Here is a 16,354-nt window from a genome sequence, read left to right as displayed (position 1 = left end):
GGGCCAAAGGCAGGGGCGGGGCAGAGACAAAAGGAGTTAAGGGGTGAGACCTAAGGCAGACAGCCCGTCAGGGGAACTGGATGAGGCCACAGGTGGGGAGCCTGGGCCAGTGTCGCCAAGAGAGAGCTGGGGGAGCAAGGACCAGTAGTGCCAAGGGGGTGGGGCTCCCAGCTGGGCGCCGAGGAGGCGGGCGAGCGCAGGACCCGGAGTCAGAGAGCAGGGTTAGCAGGCTGCGCTGTCCTTTTGGCCAGCTGGTTGCGCACACAAGACTTTACTCCAATTCACCCGTTCGCCCTCTCCCAGAAACCTGCTTGGTCCTGTGCCCCGATACGTGCATATCTAGACGCGCTGTGTGTGTGTAAACCGTAACAAGAGTGAACACAGAGTTTTGTACCTGGTAACGTTGAGATAATGCGTTTATGGACACAGAGCTCAGCTTCATCACGAATCTGTAGCACTTAGTGCAGGGAGAGGCGACTCTGTCCTCCTGACAGGAGGTATTTGGAGGGGGGCAGGGGGGCAGCTCAGTGACGGAGGACCACACCCTCACACACACAGGTGTTTGACAACGACATCTCCTACATTGAGGGTGGAACTGCCAGTGGCTTCTACACTGTGGAGGACACACACTATGTCACCAGGTGAGGGGGTGTGCGGGTGGGCGGCACCAACCTGGACTCGGCTGGGAAAGGTTGGGAGAGAAGGTGTTCGGGCTAAATCGGCCCCTTGGTGCGCTCCCCTCCCACCCCCACCCCGTCACTGTTGCTCTGCCGCCAGGATGTACCGTGTGTATGGGAAAAAGAACATCAAGTTGGAACCTGTACCTCTTAAGGGGGCCTCCCTGGACCCAAGGTAGGCCCCCCTGCCCCGAGGTGGGAGTGCTTGAGCCCATACCTCCTCCCCAGTAGCCGGGGGCAGGTTTGGGTTTTAGAAGAAGAGGCCGTCTGGCAGTCCTTTTCAGCTTCGTCTTGTCGAGCTTGTCGGCGCCCGCAAGGGGGATAAATCCCACAAGGAGGAATCCGGGGCCGGGTCTAGGGCATGAGGGCGGTCGCTGCCCGTGTCTGGCGCTGCCCCTCCTCCCCCTCCCGCCCCTCCCATCCAGGTTCGTTTTCCTGCTGGACCGAGGGCTGGACATTTACGTGTGGCGGGGGGCCCAGGCCACACTGAGTAGCACTACCAAGGCCAGGTATGAGGACTACGCTCTGTTCAGACATGGTGGGGTGTGTTCTATAAATACAGATGGTCACCTCTAAGAAGGAGCACAGGACTCACTAAGGGCTTTGCACACCACCCCCCTCCAGGCTCTTTGCGGAGAAAATTAACAAGAACGAGCGAAAAGGCAAGGCAGAGATCACACTGCTGACACAAGGTCAGGAGTCCCCAGACTTCTGGGAGGCGCTGGGCGGGGAGCCCCCTGAGATCAAGAAGCACGTGCCGGATGACTTCTGGCCACCTCAGCCCAAGCTGTACAAGGTGAGCTGTGGTGTGGGTGCAGCGCCGGCCTGACTTCCTGAGCCTCGCACCCCTGTGGTGGCCGTGGACTTTGGTGGGGAGAGGGTGCCACCTTCTGGACAGGAAACAGCCAGAGCAAAGGTCTAGAGGCTCTGAGTGAGGCCATGAGAAATAGTGTTAGGTTGTGGTTCCAGGAAGGTGTGGCTAGAGAGAGAGGCTACAACATGCCTGGGTTCCAGGGCTGAGAACCTGGCCTTAATTGTGTAGGTGACAGGAAGCCCCGGGGTGGGGGTGGGGGGTGGGGTTGCAAGCAGGAAAAGGACAAGTTAGAGAATTAGAAAAGACAGGAAGGACCTGGAGAGCGTTGGCAGGGAAAGCACCATTCCGCTGATAGAATGCCCTTAAAACACTGGTGGAGGGAGGAACCTGAGGTCCAAAGAGGAGCAGGCAGTGGTCCTGAGCGCACACAAGAGGGCAGAGGCCAGACTCCAAGGCAGGGGTCCGCTGGGGGCGTCAGGCTCCTTCCCCCAGACCCGGCCTGCCCCTGCCACACCCGCCTCTCCGTCCTGCAGGTGGGCTTGGGCCTGGGCTATCTGGAGCTGCCACAGATCAACTACAAGCTCTCTGTGGAACATAAGACACGTCCCAAGGTGGAACTGATGCCGAGGATGCGGCTGGTGAGACGGAGGGAGGAGGGAAGGGGGGCCGACGGGACCCCTCCATGGTGGCGGGGCATCGGCCTTGACCTCCAGCCTTTGCTCTGCAGCTGCAGAGCCTGCTGGACACGCGCTGTGTGTACATCCTGGACTGTTGGTCCGACGTGTTCATCTGGCTGGGCCGCAAGTCCCCGCGCCTGGTGCGCGCCGCCGCCCNCCGCCCGCGGCACGCCGCCGTCAGCCGCAGCCTGGAGGGCACGGAAGCGCAGGTGCGCACTGCGGCCCCGCCCACACAGCCACGCCCCTGGCGGCCTCGCCCCGCTGTCTTGCTGGGCCCCGCCCCTCTGCCATCGTGCCCCGCCCTCATTTCTAGGCCACGCCCCCTTCCTGACCCTGTCAAGCCACCCCCGAACGTCTGCCTTAACTGCCTTAGACCCCCCCTCCAGCTCCTGTTTTCACCCCCTTGGCAGGTGTTCAAGGCCAAGTTCAAGAATTGGGACGACGTGTTGACCGTGGACTACACGCGCAATGCCGAGGCCGTGCTGCAGGGCCCGGGACTCACTGGGAAAGTGAAGCGCGACACGGAGAAGAAAGAGCAGATGAAAGCTGACCTCACGGCGCTGTTCCTGCCGCGGCAGCCGCCCATGGCGCTGGCGGAGGTGAGGGCGGGGCCGGGGCGAGGCGGGGCGGACTTGGCCCAGGACCTGCCGCGGGGGGCGGGGCTCCCTGTGGGCCCGGCCGGGGGTGACTGGCCGCCATCGCCTGCAGGCCGAACAGCTGATGGAGGAGTGGAACGAGGACCTGGACGGCATGGAGGGCTTTGTGCTCGAGGGCAAGAAGTTCGCGAGGCTTCCGGAGGAGGAGTTTGGCCACTTCTACACGCAGGACTGCTATGTCTTCCTCTGCAGGTGCCGCGCGGCCCCTCCCCTGGAGCTAGGGGCCTCGAGCCCCTGCTCACCGCCCTCTGACCTCCCTCCCCCCACCCCCCCAGGTACTGGGTCCCCGTGGAGTACGAGGAGGAGGAGGAGGAGAAGAAGGAAGAGAAGGAGGAGGAGAAAGCAGGGGCGGAAGGCAAAGAAGGCGAGGAAGCGGCGGCGGAGGCAGAGGAGAAGCAGCCGGAGGAGGACTTCCAGTGCATCGTGTACTTCTGGCAGGGCCGGGAAGCCTCCAATATGGGCTGGCTCACCTTCACCTTCAGCCTGCAGAAAAAGTTCGAGAGCCTCTTCCCCGGCAAGCTAGAGGTGTGTCGGCCACGCCCCCACAGCCTCCTTCGAGGGACCCCGGGGGCAGGGTGGGGACCCGGGGAGCTGCTGTTCCTAACCCCTCCACACCCCCAGGTGGTGCGCATGACACAGCAGCAGGAGAACCCCAAGTTCCTGTCCCATTTCAAGAGAAAGTTCATCATCCACCGGGGCAAGAGGAAGGCGGCTCAGGGGGCCCTGCAGCCCAGCCTCTACCAGATTCGCACCANGAGGACATGGGGGGCAGGTGGGCAGCAGCACCTGCCTGCTGACACCTCCCCTTCCCCAGGTGCATCCAGATCAACACAGACTCCAGCCTCCTCAACTCCGAGTTCTGCTTCATCCTCAAGGTGGGTTGTGGGCGTGGCCAGGACTGGAGCACAGTGTGGTGGGTTGTAAGCGGGACCTGACTTGAACCGGCCCCCCCCCCACCCCCAGGTTCCCTTTGAGAGTGAGGACAACCAGGGCATCGTGTACGCATGGGTGGGCCGGGCTGCGGACCCAGACGAGGCCAAGCTTGCGGAAGACATCCTGAACAGCATGTTTGACGCCTCCTATAGCAAGCAGGTGACGGGGCAGGTGGCGGGTGGGCAGGTCAGGTGGCGGGTGGCAGGCAGTCGGGTGAGGGCCGACTGGGGACCTGGGCCCGACAGACCGTTCCCCCACAGGTCATCAACGAAGGTGAGGAGCCCGAGAACTTTTTTTGGGTGGGCATCGGGGCACAGAAGCCTTATGACGGTGACGCCGAATACATGAAGCACACTCGGCTCTTCCGGTGAGCCCAGGGCCCAGACCCCTCCCCCAGCTCCCAGACCTCTCCCCCAGCTCCCTCCTCAGTCCTGTGGCTCCCGTGACCCTCAGTCTCTCCCTGACCCTTGACCTCCAGGTGCTCCAACGAGAAGGGCTACTTCGCGGTGACCGAGAAGTGCTCTGATTTCTGCCAAGACGACCTGGCAGATGATGATATCATGCTGCTAGACAACGGCCAAGAAGTGAGCCTCCACCCCCCCACCCCCCCCGACCCTGACCATCCACGGGGCCTACCCACTGGTAGACTGGAACCTGGGGCTGGAGCGGGGGTTCTCCTGGGTCCCCTGAGACCACCTGTCCCGCTGTCCCCACAGGTCTACATGTGGGTGGGGACCCAGACGAGCCAGGTGGAAATCAAGCTGAGTCTGAAGGCCTGCCAGGTGAGCCCGGAGGTGGGGAGGGCCGGGGTGGGCCTGGGGGGCCAGGGGCACCTCGAGAGACTCACGCCGTCTCCTGGTGACCAGGTGTACATCCAGCACATGCGGTCCAAGGAGCACGAGAAGACCCGCCGCCTGCGCCTGGTCCGCAAGGGCAACGAGCAGCACGCCTTCACTCGCTGCTTCCACGCCTGGAGCACCTTCCGCGAGGCCCTGGCCTAGGGCGGCCGCCACCCGCAGTGCCCCGGCCGCAAACCCACGCTCCAGGCCGGGGCGAGGAGGGGCCTCTGTCCGTCCGCTACCTGCCCAGAGGCAGCCCCCGCTCCGGCTGCCACCCCCAGCGCCGTGGTCCCCAGCAGCACCGACAGGGAGACCCTGGCCGCTGCCCTTGGGCATCTGGACACTGGGAGTCCCTCCCTCCTGAGCTCCTCTGTGATGCCTCCTCCCCACCAAGGATTAAAGCAGGTGTGGCTGCCTTTTAAGAGATATTAAATGCTTTTATTTTCAATATTAAAAATCAGTATTTTTAATATTAAAACCGCGCTAATTTTAACAAAATGACAGGAAAAAACCCCAAGGTACGATCTACAGGGAAATCCATCCTGACTGACCTCCCCCCCCGACCCTCGCACACACGCACGCTTGCACACGCACACACACTCTGACTGGCCCCAGCAGAGCTCCCAGTCATACATGCACACGTCACAGACTTGGGGGAGGGGTGCTGGCCCGGAACAAGTACCAAAATAGTTTTAGAAATGCCTGTCCAGCCCGGCACAGGCGTTAGAAAAATACTCTTTGCAAAGGGAACGGGGAAGGACGGTGTGTTGAGTGGGAGGTGGCACGGGGCTTGGGGCCCCGCTGTCCTCACCCGGCAGCGCCCGGCTTCCAGGGAGCCAACGCCCAGCAGAGGGGCCGAGGTGACTCTACCCCAGAGGCTCCGGGCTGAGTCCCAGGCCCACACCCCCGCACCCCCCTGGGCAGAGGTGGGCAGGTCTCGCTGGAGGCCATGGGTTAGCAGGTGCGGGTCTCTGCGCAGGGCCGGGGGTCCCGGATCCCAGCTCCCAGCAGGGCAGCCGGCAGCCAAGCGGTTTTGGCCTTCCTGGTAAAGGAAGAGGAGAGGGGTCGGGGAAAGCTGGGGAGACCTGAAACTGCCGACGGCCTGGCTGCAGAGGAGCCGCCGCCGCCGCCTCTCTAGGGCAGGCAGAAGGGCCACCCCACCCATTCAGGAGCAAGGGTCCTTCGGGGACGGCCAGCGGTGGGCTGGCGGAGTCTGAGCACTGACCACACTGGGCCCACTGAGGCCCAGGGCGTGGCCAGGGAAGAGGCGGTAGTAACCCTGGGAGACGAAGAGGGAGCGTGGGGGTGGGGGCACCAGGCGCACCTGGAGGGACCCCACAGGAGCCGGAGGGATCTCCTCCGTAAAGTGGCCAGGCCAAGCCACCCCCGCGCCCCGAGCCGCCACCGCCTCTAGGTGGTTTGCTCTGGCCTGGCTCCAAACACCAGCCATGCCGTCCAGGCGCTGACGGGCTGGCCCTGCCTTTCTAGTACTGAACTGTGAAAACGCGCACTGCCGTACAGTAAGGACCACGTAGACCCGGGGCCCCCAACCCGCAGCACCTCATTTGATCAGGACGGCGCAGGCTTGAGCCTCCTCTTTGGCCAGGTTCCTCAGGTTCTTCTCTGATTCCTCTGAAGAGCTGCAGGGAGGGGGGCAGAGGTCAGAGGGTCCTGGGACCTGGCCCTTCCTCGGCCTCTGTGCCCAGCTCCCGCAGGCTGAAGGGTGGCAGAGGGAGGCTGCGGAGCCAGGGCAGCCCCTCCTGCAGCTGCGCCCACCCGCCTGCCTCACCCCAGGAAATCCTTCACATCCTCCACCGTGACGTCCCCTGTCGTGTCCAGCGTGGTGTCAGCACTGGTGGCTGAGTCAATGGACATGGGCGAGAGCGTGGCCTCAGGCGGCTCTGGGGTGTCTGCAGGGGGGAAGTGATCAGGACCCCACCTGGCCATCTGGGCACCTCTGTCCTCTACNAACCCCACCCCCCCACAGGGAGACCCCCACCCCCTCCCCCCTGGCCGGTCCCTCCCCAGGCTCTGGCCTCCACCAGGCTGCTGCCGCCTGCCAGGTCTGCCTGCCAGGTCTGCCTGCCTGCCTGCCCGCCCGCCTGCCGGAACGGCGTGGGCACACCCAGCCCCCTTACCATCTCCCTTGCTGCGGACAGGATCGGGGCTTCCGTCGCAGCTCCCTGGGGACAGGACTACACCTGGCGTCCCGTTAGCCTGGCTCAGCTTGGGCGACTCTCGGAGCCTGTGGCTGTAGAGATGAGGCCATGATGGGTGCCACAGGCAGGTGTCTCAAGGCTCAAGTGCCAGACCCTGCCCTCCCTCTCCTGGGCCCCAGGACCGGAGAGGGGGGAACCCCAGGGAGGGCCACCCTGGTTCCATGCAGAATCTGAGCACTGGGATGAGACCAGCCTTAGTAACAGGCCCCCAGGACTGCCCCCTCCATGCACCTTGTGTGGGTGGCGTCTCGGGGCCAGCTAATGTCCAGAGAGCAGAGAGGCTCTGTGATGTTCCGGGCGCTCAGAGAGAAGCGTTCAAACTCCGATGGAGAAATCAGGTAAAAACCTGCGTGGGCGGATCAAGAGTGGGGTGCAGTTAGGGGGTGTGACCCCAGCCACAACCCCTCAGCGGCACCCCCGCACAGCCCCTCTGCCGGCGCTGCCCAGCAGCTCTCCCGGCCCCCTGCAGGCCGCTTGCCCCAGGACGCTTTCCCCTCACCCTGGCCGTGGCGCGTGAAGACGCAGGAGGCGATGCCGCTGATGTCCTCCTTCCGGATACAGGAGTAGTGGACCTGAGGCCGCAGGCCAGGCACGGAGAAGACGTGCACGTCGCCCAGGTTGGTGAGGCAGGCCAGACAGGTTTCAGCGTAGTCCTCACAGGCCACGCTGGCAAACGTGGCAAGTGCCACCTTGCGCACCCGACAGCCCTCGTGGGCTGTAAGCTTGAACTTGGTCTTGGCGCTCACCTTGGGGAGCGTAAACACCTGGCGGCAGGTGGGTGGCCGGTGAGCAGGGACTGGCCCTGTCCGTACCCACAGGGCCCGCCCCCCCAGATGCGGGCACAAGCTCCTGCCCCAAACCCAGCCTGCCAGTTGGGCCTGCACCCTGGCTGCCTGGTGGCCTCTGCCTGGGCACCCTCTGCCCCAAGCTACCCTCTCCTCAGACTTCACCTAGGCGTCACACTGCTCCCGGACACCTCCGGGGGCCCCTCCATCTGGGACCAAACCAGTCATACTGGGTGGTAAGGTAAGGTGGCTGGTAGCCACTCAGATCACGAGTTCCTGCCAGACAGAGCCCTGTGGAGGGCTCAGAGGGTCCTGGTGGGGACTCAGGCAGGAGGGTCCTGGGGCATGTGGCCGGCTGAGGGAGCATCTGGGTTCCCCAGGGGGAATCTCTGCTAGTTCGGGGGGATGTGTCTCAGGCGGAGAGGGGGCCTCAGCAGATCGGGAGTATAGTGAGGGCAGTTTCTGGAGGGTCTAATGGTGTCTGAGGTGGGAGCCCGGAGGGTCTCCATGGTGCTTTACCTTGAACTGCTCCTCAGAGGCGATGAGCACAGCGTGGCCGCCCTGCATGTCAGGCGCCTGTGCCAGATCCCGAGAGGCCTCGTATGGCTCGGGCAGTGGCCGGCCGCGCCCATCCAACACGGCAATGGCCACCACGGGCGCACGGTGCATCAGCTGCACCTCCTTGCCCAGCACAGCCTCCACCGCCCGCTCAGCTCGCTTCTCGCCCCCTGCTGCGGCCGCCGGCACCTCCAGTGCATAGGCAAACACGGACCCCGAGTTGGTGCCTGCCCACATGGTGGGCCCGTGGTGGGCCGCTGCGGGACGACAGGGGCTGGTGAGGCGGGGTGTCGGCTGCCCCACACAGGTTCCTTCCCTCTTCTCTAGATACCCCAGCATCAGTTCTCCCGTGTCCCACGCCTCCCCAGGGACCTCAGCGGGCCTCGGGCCTGAAGCACCTCTACACTGCTGACAAAATTTGAGGTCTCGGATACAGCCCTCCTGTAGAAGTGGGAATGGCTCCCAGGACATCTCGAGGATGTCACCAGGTACCCAAACTAGACCCTGATCTCTCCAACCCCACCCTGCTGTCCCCTCGGCCCCCATTTCAGTGACAGGGTCCCCCCAAGCACCACTGACACCCCCTCACCATATGCCACCGCTAGCCCCACCGACAGACTTGGTTGGAACTAGCCCGCCCCCCTCAGTGCGCTTTCCACCCAACAGCCAGGCGTGGAGTCCTCGGGGTCAGGCTGGAATGAAATGAGGCTGGCAGAGACGCCGTCTAGCTGGCTGTCCCTGTGTGAGCTGAACCTCTGGGGAAGGTCCCTGGTGGAGATTCAGAGCCGAATGCCCAGGAGCCAGCAGGAGCCAGCAGTCACTGCTGCGCGCCCTTTATGAATCGGTGACCTCAGCAACAACCACCAGGGGGAGCCAAACCCTGGGGAAAAATGGGCAACTTGAAACGTTGCCCAGACCGGAAACACCAGCCAGCTGGGGAACCTGAACGTCATCAGCCTTCCCACGGGGACAGCAGAACAAGGTGAGGAGCCTGGGGCTACCAGGTCCAGACGCTGAGAAAAATCCATCGGATAAAAGATCCTCAACAAATAAATGACATCAGAAGGAGGGGGGCCTCCCCTCCCAAGCTCAGAGCCTGTAAGTCGCATCAGTGCCACACCAAGTGCAGACTGACTAGATGCTGACCCAACATCAACTACAAAAAGGCATTTTTGAGATGAAAGGAGAAAACCACCCCAGCCCAAGTGTGACAAGATGGATGAGCACCGGCTCCGCGGGTGGGTACGGGCACCGTGGCTGATGGTTATGCCTGACAGACACACACTCAAGTCCTCAAGCGCAGATTTTCACGTAAAATAGTCCAGCCAGATAAATGCCACGGTGTGGGGTGGGGACAGCTCGCAAGCTGTCTCCTCTACGTGGGGTGACTGCACTCTTCTTTTTGTGTTTGGTTAAAAGTCGCCGTTATACAAGGTAAAAATCAGTGAGTCAGTCAATAAACCTGACCACGTGGCTCTGCAGAGGACTGTCCTGGGGCTCCCACCACTCAGGGGCACCCGTCCCTGCGGAGTGAGGCGGCCAGCGCCTCCCCAGCCTCCCCGTGCCCGGGCCATCTTCACAGCACATACCCACCTCGGCCGCTGGCACTGGCTGAGCGCCGCACTCTCCTCCCCACATCTTGGGCTCCCGTCTCCCTCTTCAGGTCTCAGAGGCCCACTGGCTCACTCACCAACCCCTCAGAGCTGGAAATCCCAGGGGGGACCCCTTGGGGTGGCCGGGACACTGTCGCCAGCTCAGTCTGGCATACGGAGAGCTTTCCACCCTCCTGGGTGCCGCGGTCCCCCCTTCTCCCCGCTTCCTGGATGGCCAACTCAGGCCCGTCCTCCCGGCCTGGCCCCCTGGCCTCACCATCTCGAAGGAATGTGTCGGCGAAATAGAGGCAGCGAACGACGCCCGAGAGGGAGTCGTCGGCTGAGCGGGGCTCGATGCGGCGCTGCACGGGGGTCATCTCCACGTCATGGGGGCAGGCCTGCTCGGCCAGCTGCGCATTGGCCTCCTGCAACTAGAGGGGCACCGGCCTCCAGAATGCCGCCTCCCCCACACCCCGGCTGCTCCCATGCAGCCTGGCACCCGACATCCCGGCACCCTCCCTGGCCTGTCCTGATCGTCAGGGATGGAGGGAGCGGGGGAATCCAGGGGCCGGGGCGACAGAAGGGACACCCAGCTCGGAGCTGAGGCTCCACTGCTGTGTCCGGCCCCGACAGGCAGAGAGGTGGCACCTGGGCAGCGGGGCCCCGGCTCACCTTGCTGTTGGCATTAGCGGCCCGCTTCTTGCCCGAGACTCGGCTTTTGCGGATGCGCCGGAAAGACTGACGCAGAGACTTCTTGAGGGACTTCACCCGGGACAGCGGCCCTTCCATGGCCAGCGAGTCGCTGGGATGCAGGGTACACCTGGGGGCAGCCAGGTGCCGGCTGTGCCATGGAGCAGACTCCTGGCGAAGCCGCCGCGCTCCTGCCCGCCCTGGGGCTCAGGGAGCCGGAGCCCCGCTGCCCCTCGAACCTAGCGGCTGGGGGCGTAACCCCCTCCCAGCAGCACTTCTCGTAAGGACAGAGCTGCCAGAGGGGAAGGGGACCTGAAGGTTGCCCTACCTGCACCCTGTTAGAGCTCAGAAAGGGAAACTGAGCCCAGACAGGTATGGGGAGACACCAGAGGTCTCACGGGACGCTGGGGCCAGGTGCAAGTGCAGACCCCACTCACCGGGCTCCGGGCCCACCGCACACACACCTGGCCAGCACCGGGCTCTTGCGCTGATAGTCGAAGAGGCCAAAGCCATGACTGGTACCAAAGGCCACGAGGCTCCACTCAGCATGGAGCGTGACAGCAGTGACAGCAGCTGGTGGCAGGCACTGAACCAGCACTCGGGGCTGGAAGCCAGCAGGCCACGGCAGTGGCCCCGTGCGCGGACTCAGCCGCTCATGGCCCTTCCACGTGAAGCCCTCCCGGTCCTGGAGGAGGTCCACGCCGGCCACGCTGACTGCCTGCTCTGATGGCACGTCACTGAGCTCCAGCACCAGCACCTGAGCACACAGCCGGGACGGGGTGGGGGAGGGGTCAGCGTGGAGGCTGGGACTGTTCAGACCCCACCTGGACCTGCAGAGCCACTGTCAGGGCGGCCCCAGCACAGTCTCTACTTTATCTGCTTAATAAGCAATTGCTGAAAGCCTAGTGTATATCAGAGCCTTTGCTGAGCACTAGGGAACACGATGGTGACCAAGACCAGCTGGTCCTTGCCTTCCAGGAACAAAATATCCCACCCCCGCAAGCCTCCCTCCGTTTAGCAATAAGCATACATCGAGCACCTTCTGTATACTGCACGAGTGAGAGGAGAACAGCAGTCACCAAGACCCGCTGGCCTTTGGAGCAAAGCACCCCCACCAGCCTGTCTCCTATTTACCAGTAATTACCCACTGAGCCCCACACGCCATGCCGAGAGCTGGAGGCGCGGCAGTGCCCCGGACCTGCTGGTCCCCACTCAGTGCTCCCCTAACGCCTGCACACCCGCCCCTAGTGTGGTTCCCTGCGGCCAGAGCTTGGACTCCAGGCCTCCAACAGGCTCCACACCTCCCTGGCTGGCCTCACCCCAGCCAGCCCCACCTGCAGCCTCATTCCCACCTCTGGGCTTTTGCCCAAGTGCACGTACCCCCCCCCCACTCGACCCTGTAGGTCAGGCCCCCTTCTCCAGAAAGCCCTCTGAGACCCCAGCCCTGGGACACCTCCGCCTTACCTGGCCTGCAGTGCCAGCCACCACCATCTGGGCTGTGTACTTGCAGAGCGCCACCTTCTGCACGCCGAGCCGGGGATCGTCGCTATAGGGGTCAAAGCAGCCCACCTGGAGGGCGGGATGGAGGGATGACATGGGGCAGGGCTGGGACCAGGCTCCCCAGGGCCGGGGTAAAGGCCCACCTTGCGGAAGGGCGGCCAGTCGTCCTCAGCGGCCTGGGCCAGGCTGTCAGCATGCTCGCAGTCCGTTTGGAAGAGGCCAGCCGTGCTCAGCTTGTAGAGTGGCCGCAAGGCCACACCAGAGGCGTCCCAGAACCGCACGGTGCCATCCTCGTGGCTGTAAGGAAGGCAACGTCAGGCCCAGCCCAGGTCCCTGTGCACCCCCCATTCCACGCATCTAGTGACCACTCACTGAGCACCTACGACATATGCCATGCACCGATCAGATGCCTACTGCACACAGCAAACAGGAGGCATCTACTGTACACATGTTGAGTGCCTACTGTGTGCCAGACCACATGCATTTGGACCTCTCAAACAGGGTGAGAAGGTGTGGAAATAACCACCAGTGAGAAGCAGGAGATGACACAGGAGATAATGCAGGGAACAGAGGCTATAGGCGCATCCAGAAAAGGCAGTCAGGAGTTAGCCACAGAGCAGCAGGAAGCCTGGGAAGGCTGGGAGGAAGCAGGGAGGGGAAGTGGGGGGCAGGAGCAGACAAATCTGGGGTGCAGCCTCAGGACACAGCTGCAGAGCCCACGTCAGGGGCCTTTGGGCGGCGGTGGGAGCCCAGAGCCAGGGTGTGAAAAGGTGCAGGAGTGCCTGGGGCTGGGTGGGATACCTCCAAAAGCTCTGAGAGCCAAGATTAGGAGTTTTCAAGCAGGGCAGGGGACACTGGAGTCAGAGGCCTGAGGGTCCCAGCACAGGCAGGCGGCAGGGGCAGGGCAGGAAGTTGGGGCCTGAGTCACTGGGCACGTCAGCGCCCGCCAGGCCTAGACTGGGCTCTCTAGCACCTGCCCTGGGCATAGGAGCGTGGGCCAGCCCAGATTTTCCGGTCCCAGGGCAGGCTGGGTGGGTGGGGCTCAATTCCAGACCAAAAGGCAGGGCAGGGCGGGGCCTTTATCCAGGGCCCAGGGAGGCTTCATCCCAATCCACCCTGCAGGAGAGGGGATGGCCTGGTCCCACCAGAGCCGGGGCCTGAGTCACCCGGCAGGCCAGTACCCACCAGGCCCAGGTCGGGCTCCTGCACTGCATGGGCTGTGCCACGCCCCATCTATCCACATACACGAGCATACGCGGGCGCGCGCACACACACACACGTCACACCTGTGCTTGGCCACAGACCACAGGTGTGCGCCTACCCAGTCAGCAGCAGTCCCCTCTGCGATGGCTCCTGGGCCAGGTTCCGGCCCCCGGTGATGGGCCAGCTCTGGGAGAGGGAGGCAGAGATGTGGAAGCAGGTCAGGACAAACGCCTCATCCTCACCCTCGGCAGGGCACCCGGGGCCCAAACTGCCCGAATTCCCCGTGTACACGGGCCACAGCCTCGCCTCCGAGCCTATGCCTGGAACACCCTCCCTGGCCGTGTCCCCGCCCCGCAGGAGGCCCTGGGCACACACCGAGGCGCTGGAGGCAGGCTGGGGGCTCTGCTGCTCGCCAGCGCTCACAATGCGGGCCCACAGCTTGGCGGGGACGTTGGCGACATGTGCCGAGCAGGTGATAGCAGACGAGTGCAGCGGGGCCAGGTACGGGGCAGGCACGGCGGGCCAGCCGGGCGTCTGCAGGTCGAGCACCACCAGCTCCTCCTCGAGCAGCACAGCCAGGGCCTGGGGCTCGTCGAACTCTGTGGGACAAGGGCGGGGTGAGCACAGCCACAGGGGGCGCGGGGCGCGGGGCACGGGGTGGGGCACACACCGTCCTCGGGCCGTGTGCTGTGCACTGTGAAGAAATCGATGATGCGGGAGGTGAAGTCCAGGGTCACCAGAGTCTCAGCCCGGAGCACACTCACACAGTGGCGGTCACCGTAGCTGGCGCGGGGCATGCCTCCGCTGAAGATGATGAAGTGGTCCCTGCACGGCAGGTGGGGAAGCCACGTGAGCCACCTGCCAAGCGCACACTGCCCAACCGAGGGAGAGCGCTGCGGGATGCCCCTGTGCCCCAGAGCCCACCCTCCTCCCTCCTGCGGCCCCAGCCCCCCAGCCACATCTGAGAACTGGCTCCCCACCTACCCAGATGCACAGTTTCGCCACAGAATCTTGTTAATGGCTTTGCAGGGGAAGGGGCCTGGAGGGGTGGGACAGTGTCGGGCTCATCCGCTCACAGGGACCAGAAGGGCCTCAGGTCACATTTCTCCAAGCTTCTCCCATTCCTGCTCTGCCTCCATCGCTCCTGGCCTCACAGCTGGCTCCTGGCTCCCACCGAGGGGAAGGTCCATGGCCCAACCGTGCCCCCCCGCCCCCCGCCCGGCAACCTCACCTTCGAGGACGGGGCTTGGCACTGGCTCCTTACACAAGCCCTCCTGGGTACCCCCACCAAGGCCGGGCAGCCCCAAGTGCCTGAGCTCGGGGTCCCCAGCCAACCCCATGCTCAGGTGGCGGGGCTTGCCCGCAGCCTCCCGGCACTCACCGTAGGGCGTGGTGGCTACCGTAGGCTGCGTCGTGGGGGAGCTGCCGGCACCCGCGGACCAGACGGCGTAGCTGCCGTCACTGTGTGAGCTGACCAGCGTGTTGCCGCTGCGCTCCCAGCACAGGCTCTCCAGCTGCTGCAGGGGGGCGGGGGCAGTGTGAGCAGGGCCCGGAGCAGAGGGCCCCGGCTGCCGGCGCCCGCCTCCCGCACACACCTGGGTCCCCAGGAACACACGGTCCGCGCACCGCGCCGCCCGGTTCCAGATGACCAGCAGGCCCCGGCTGTAGCCGATGAGGATCCTGGTGGGGTCCCGCAGGTGTCCCTGGAGGGATTCCACGGGGCCCAGCGCCTTCCCACACCGGTAGTCGTCCGGCACGCTGCGGAGGGGCGCAGGTGAGCCGGCGGGAGCACCGCCCGCGCGCGCACTGGCTGCTGGGAGGTCCGCCCAGCTCTCACCTTCGAAGAACGTCGTCCGGGGCAAGAGTCTGCCCCTCAAGCAGTGTTAAGGTGGGAACGTCCAAGAAGAAGACGCTGCTGCCCTCGGTGCCCAGGGCCGCCAGGTCACCAGCCGCCAGCAGCAGGACCACAGTGACTCGGGCGAGGCTGAGTGGGCCGCTGTGCGGGACGAGGGGGTGGGTGAGGGTGCAAGCCCTTCCGCCCGCTGAGAAGCGGCATGGAGGGGGCTGGGCTGCTGCTGGTAGCTCATTATGGACCCTCTACGCTCATGGAGGCCCGATTATCGAGTGGGCTGGCGCACCGGGAAGGCGACAGTGCTGGCTGCGGGCATCACAATTAGCTCACTCAATTATTCATCAGGATGTTGGGAAGGAGAGGGATAAAAATAGGCTCCCCAGGTCTTGGAGACAGGCTCCTGAGCCCCTCCCCCTCACTAGGAGGGGAAGGCAGGAAACAGGCCAGCGCCTGGGCCAGGACCAAGGGCTCTAGAACACACGACCCTCCTGAGCCTCACCCAGAGTCTCTGCTGCCAGCCCACAGGTGTCTCTCTGACTTTGCAGGAGGGCCCCAGACTGACCCTGCCTGCAGAGGATGGGAGACTCCAGGGTCCCGCCCCCGTGTGAGGGTGTCACCCAGCCCCTGCAGGGGGCAGGACACACCTCTCACTGAGCAGGTACGGGAGTCCTGAGGGTGAAGGGCTTGCCCACTCTGACCACTGCAGCAAGGGCCAGCAGGGCCGGAGGCCAAGAGGCTCCTCACACTCTCACCAGGAGTCCAGGTCCACCCCAGTGACCCCTGGAGTGTCCTGCTGGCACCTCATACAGCCTGGGACAAAAACTTCCTTGTCCCCTAACTGCCCTTTCACCCACGCACATTGTCACCCACTGCCCCCCTCCAAACTGTTAAAGGTCCTAGCGGTCCCCAGAGCGGGGACACTACCTGCTCGCCTCAGACTCAGCCAGAGCCCCCTATCTCACACTTGCAAAACCCACATGGCCCAGCTCTCGGGACCCCGAGCCCAGCTCCAGGCACCCCGCCACCCGGCACCCTCGCTTGAGGGCGCCTTCCTCCCCCCACGGCGCCTGTACGAGGCTGGCTTCCCCACCCTCCCTCGGGATCCCCCTCCCCACCCTGTGCCCGCAGCTGATCCCTAGCCGAACCCTCCGGTACCTGGCACCATCAAAGCCTGGCCGACTGGGTGGCTGGAGGCTGAGTGCTTCCTCCAGGTGGGCGCAGCCGTTACGGTGGACGACCTCCCAGAGATGCAGGCTGCTGTCGTCCAACAGGGTCAGGAGGCGGCCCTGGTGGAGGAGCGGAAACCAAGACTGGGCTGGCCTGGGCTGGGGAGGGCGGCGGGGGTGGGGGGGTTGCCCA

The 16,354-nt window shown here is 64.4% G+C and overlaps 2 protein-coding genes across 2 annotated transcripts in view; one reads left to right on the top strand and one right to left on the bottom strand.

Moving 5' to 3' along the window:
* FLII (FLII actin remodeling protein) overlaps window positions 1-5,018 on the top strand; it is a gene marked incomplete at its 5' end in the record, with an annotated part of 14,257 nt that extends 9,239 nt beyond the window's left edge. Inside the window, 16 exons of the mRNA XM_077746873.1 lie at window positions 547-641; window positions 778-852; window positions 1,103-1,186; window positions 1,302-1,473; window positions 2,025-2,129; window positions 2,219-2,377; window positions 2,579-2,767; window positions 2,877-3,016; window positions 3,100-3,349; window positions 3,446-3,600; window positions 3,639-3,699; window positions 3,788-3,916; window positions 4,018-4,124; window positions 4,236-4,341; window positions 4,474-4,539; window positions 4,624-5,018. Of these exons, the coding sequence (XP_077602999.1) occupies window positions 547-641; window positions 778-852; window positions 1,103-1,186; window positions 1,302-1,473; window positions 2,025-2,129; window positions 2,219-2,377; window positions 2,579-2,767; window positions 2,877-3,016; window positions 3,100-3,349; window positions 3,446-3,600; window positions 3,639-3,699; window positions 3,788-3,916; window positions 4,018-4,124; window positions 4,236-4,341; window positions 4,474-4,539; window positions 4,624-4,758 (2,028 nt within the window). The remainder of the gene's footprint in view (window positions 1-546; window positions 642-777; window positions 853-1,102; window positions 1,187-1,301; window positions 1,474-2,024; window positions 2,130-2,218; window positions 2,378-2,578; window positions 2,768-2,876; window positions 3,017-3,099; window positions 3,350-3,445; window positions 3,601-3,638; window positions 3,700-3,787; window positions 3,917-4,017; window positions 4,125-4,235; window positions 4,342-4,473; window positions 4,540-4,623) is intronic.
* A 44-nt stretch (window positions 5,019-5,062) lies between these two features.
* Window positions 5,063-16,354, bottom strand: part of LLGL1 (LLGL scribble cell polarity complex component 1) — a 13,736-nt gene continuing 2,444 nt past the window's right edge. The window contains exons 3-22 of the mRNA XM_077746871.1: window positions 16,151-16,281; window positions 14,981-15,139; window positions 14,739-14,901; window positions 14,525-14,660; window positions 14,128-14,182; window positions 13,814-13,968; window positions 13,519-13,742; window positions 13,262-13,329; window positions 12,084-12,237; window positions 11,905-12,009; window positions 10,905-11,197; window positions 10,423-10,570; window positions 10,028-10,181; window positions 8,120-8,415; window positions 7,315-7,579; window positions 7,047-7,161; window positions 6,735-6,847; window positions 6,386-6,506; window positions 6,157-6,236; window positions 5,063-5,638 (exon numbers count right to left, since the gene is read on the bottom strand). Of these exons, the coding sequence (XP_077602997.1) occupies window positions 6,158-6,236; window positions 6,386-6,506; window positions 6,735-6,847; window positions 7,047-7,161; window positions 7,315-7,579; window positions 8,120-8,415; window positions 10,028-10,181; window positions 10,423-10,570; window positions 10,905-11,197; window positions 11,905-12,009; window positions 12,084-12,237; window positions 13,262-13,329; window positions 13,519-13,742; window positions 13,814-13,968; window positions 14,128-14,182; window positions 14,525-14,660; window positions 14,739-14,901; window positions 14,981-15,139; window positions 16,151-16,281 (2,934 nt within the window). The 3' untranslated portion in view covers window positions 5,063-5,638; window position 6,157. The remainder of the gene's footprint in view (window positions 5,639-6,156; window positions 6,237-6,385; window positions 6,507-6,734; window positions 6,848-7,046; window positions 7,162-7,314; window positions 7,580-8,119; window positions 8,416-10,027; window positions 10,182-10,422; window positions 10,571-10,904; window positions 11,198-11,904; window positions 12,010-12,083; window positions 12,238-13,261; window positions 13,330-13,518; window positions 13,743-13,813; window positions 13,969-14,127; window positions 14,183-14,524; window positions 14,661-14,738; window positions 14,902-14,980; window positions 15,140-16,150; window positions 16,282-16,354) is intronic.

This window comes from Crocuta crocuta, unplaced genomic scaffold (genome assembly GCF_008692635.1).
Source record: "Crocuta crocuta isolate KB4526 unplaced genomic scaffold, BGI_CrCroc_1.0 scaffold139, whole genome shotgun sequence".
In the NCBI taxonomy this organism is placed as follows: domain Eukaryota; kingdom Metazoa; phylum Chordata; class Mammalia; order Carnivora; family Hyaenidae; genus Crocuta; species Crocuta crocuta.
This window is presented reverse-complemented; position numbering and strand designations above follow the sequence as displayed.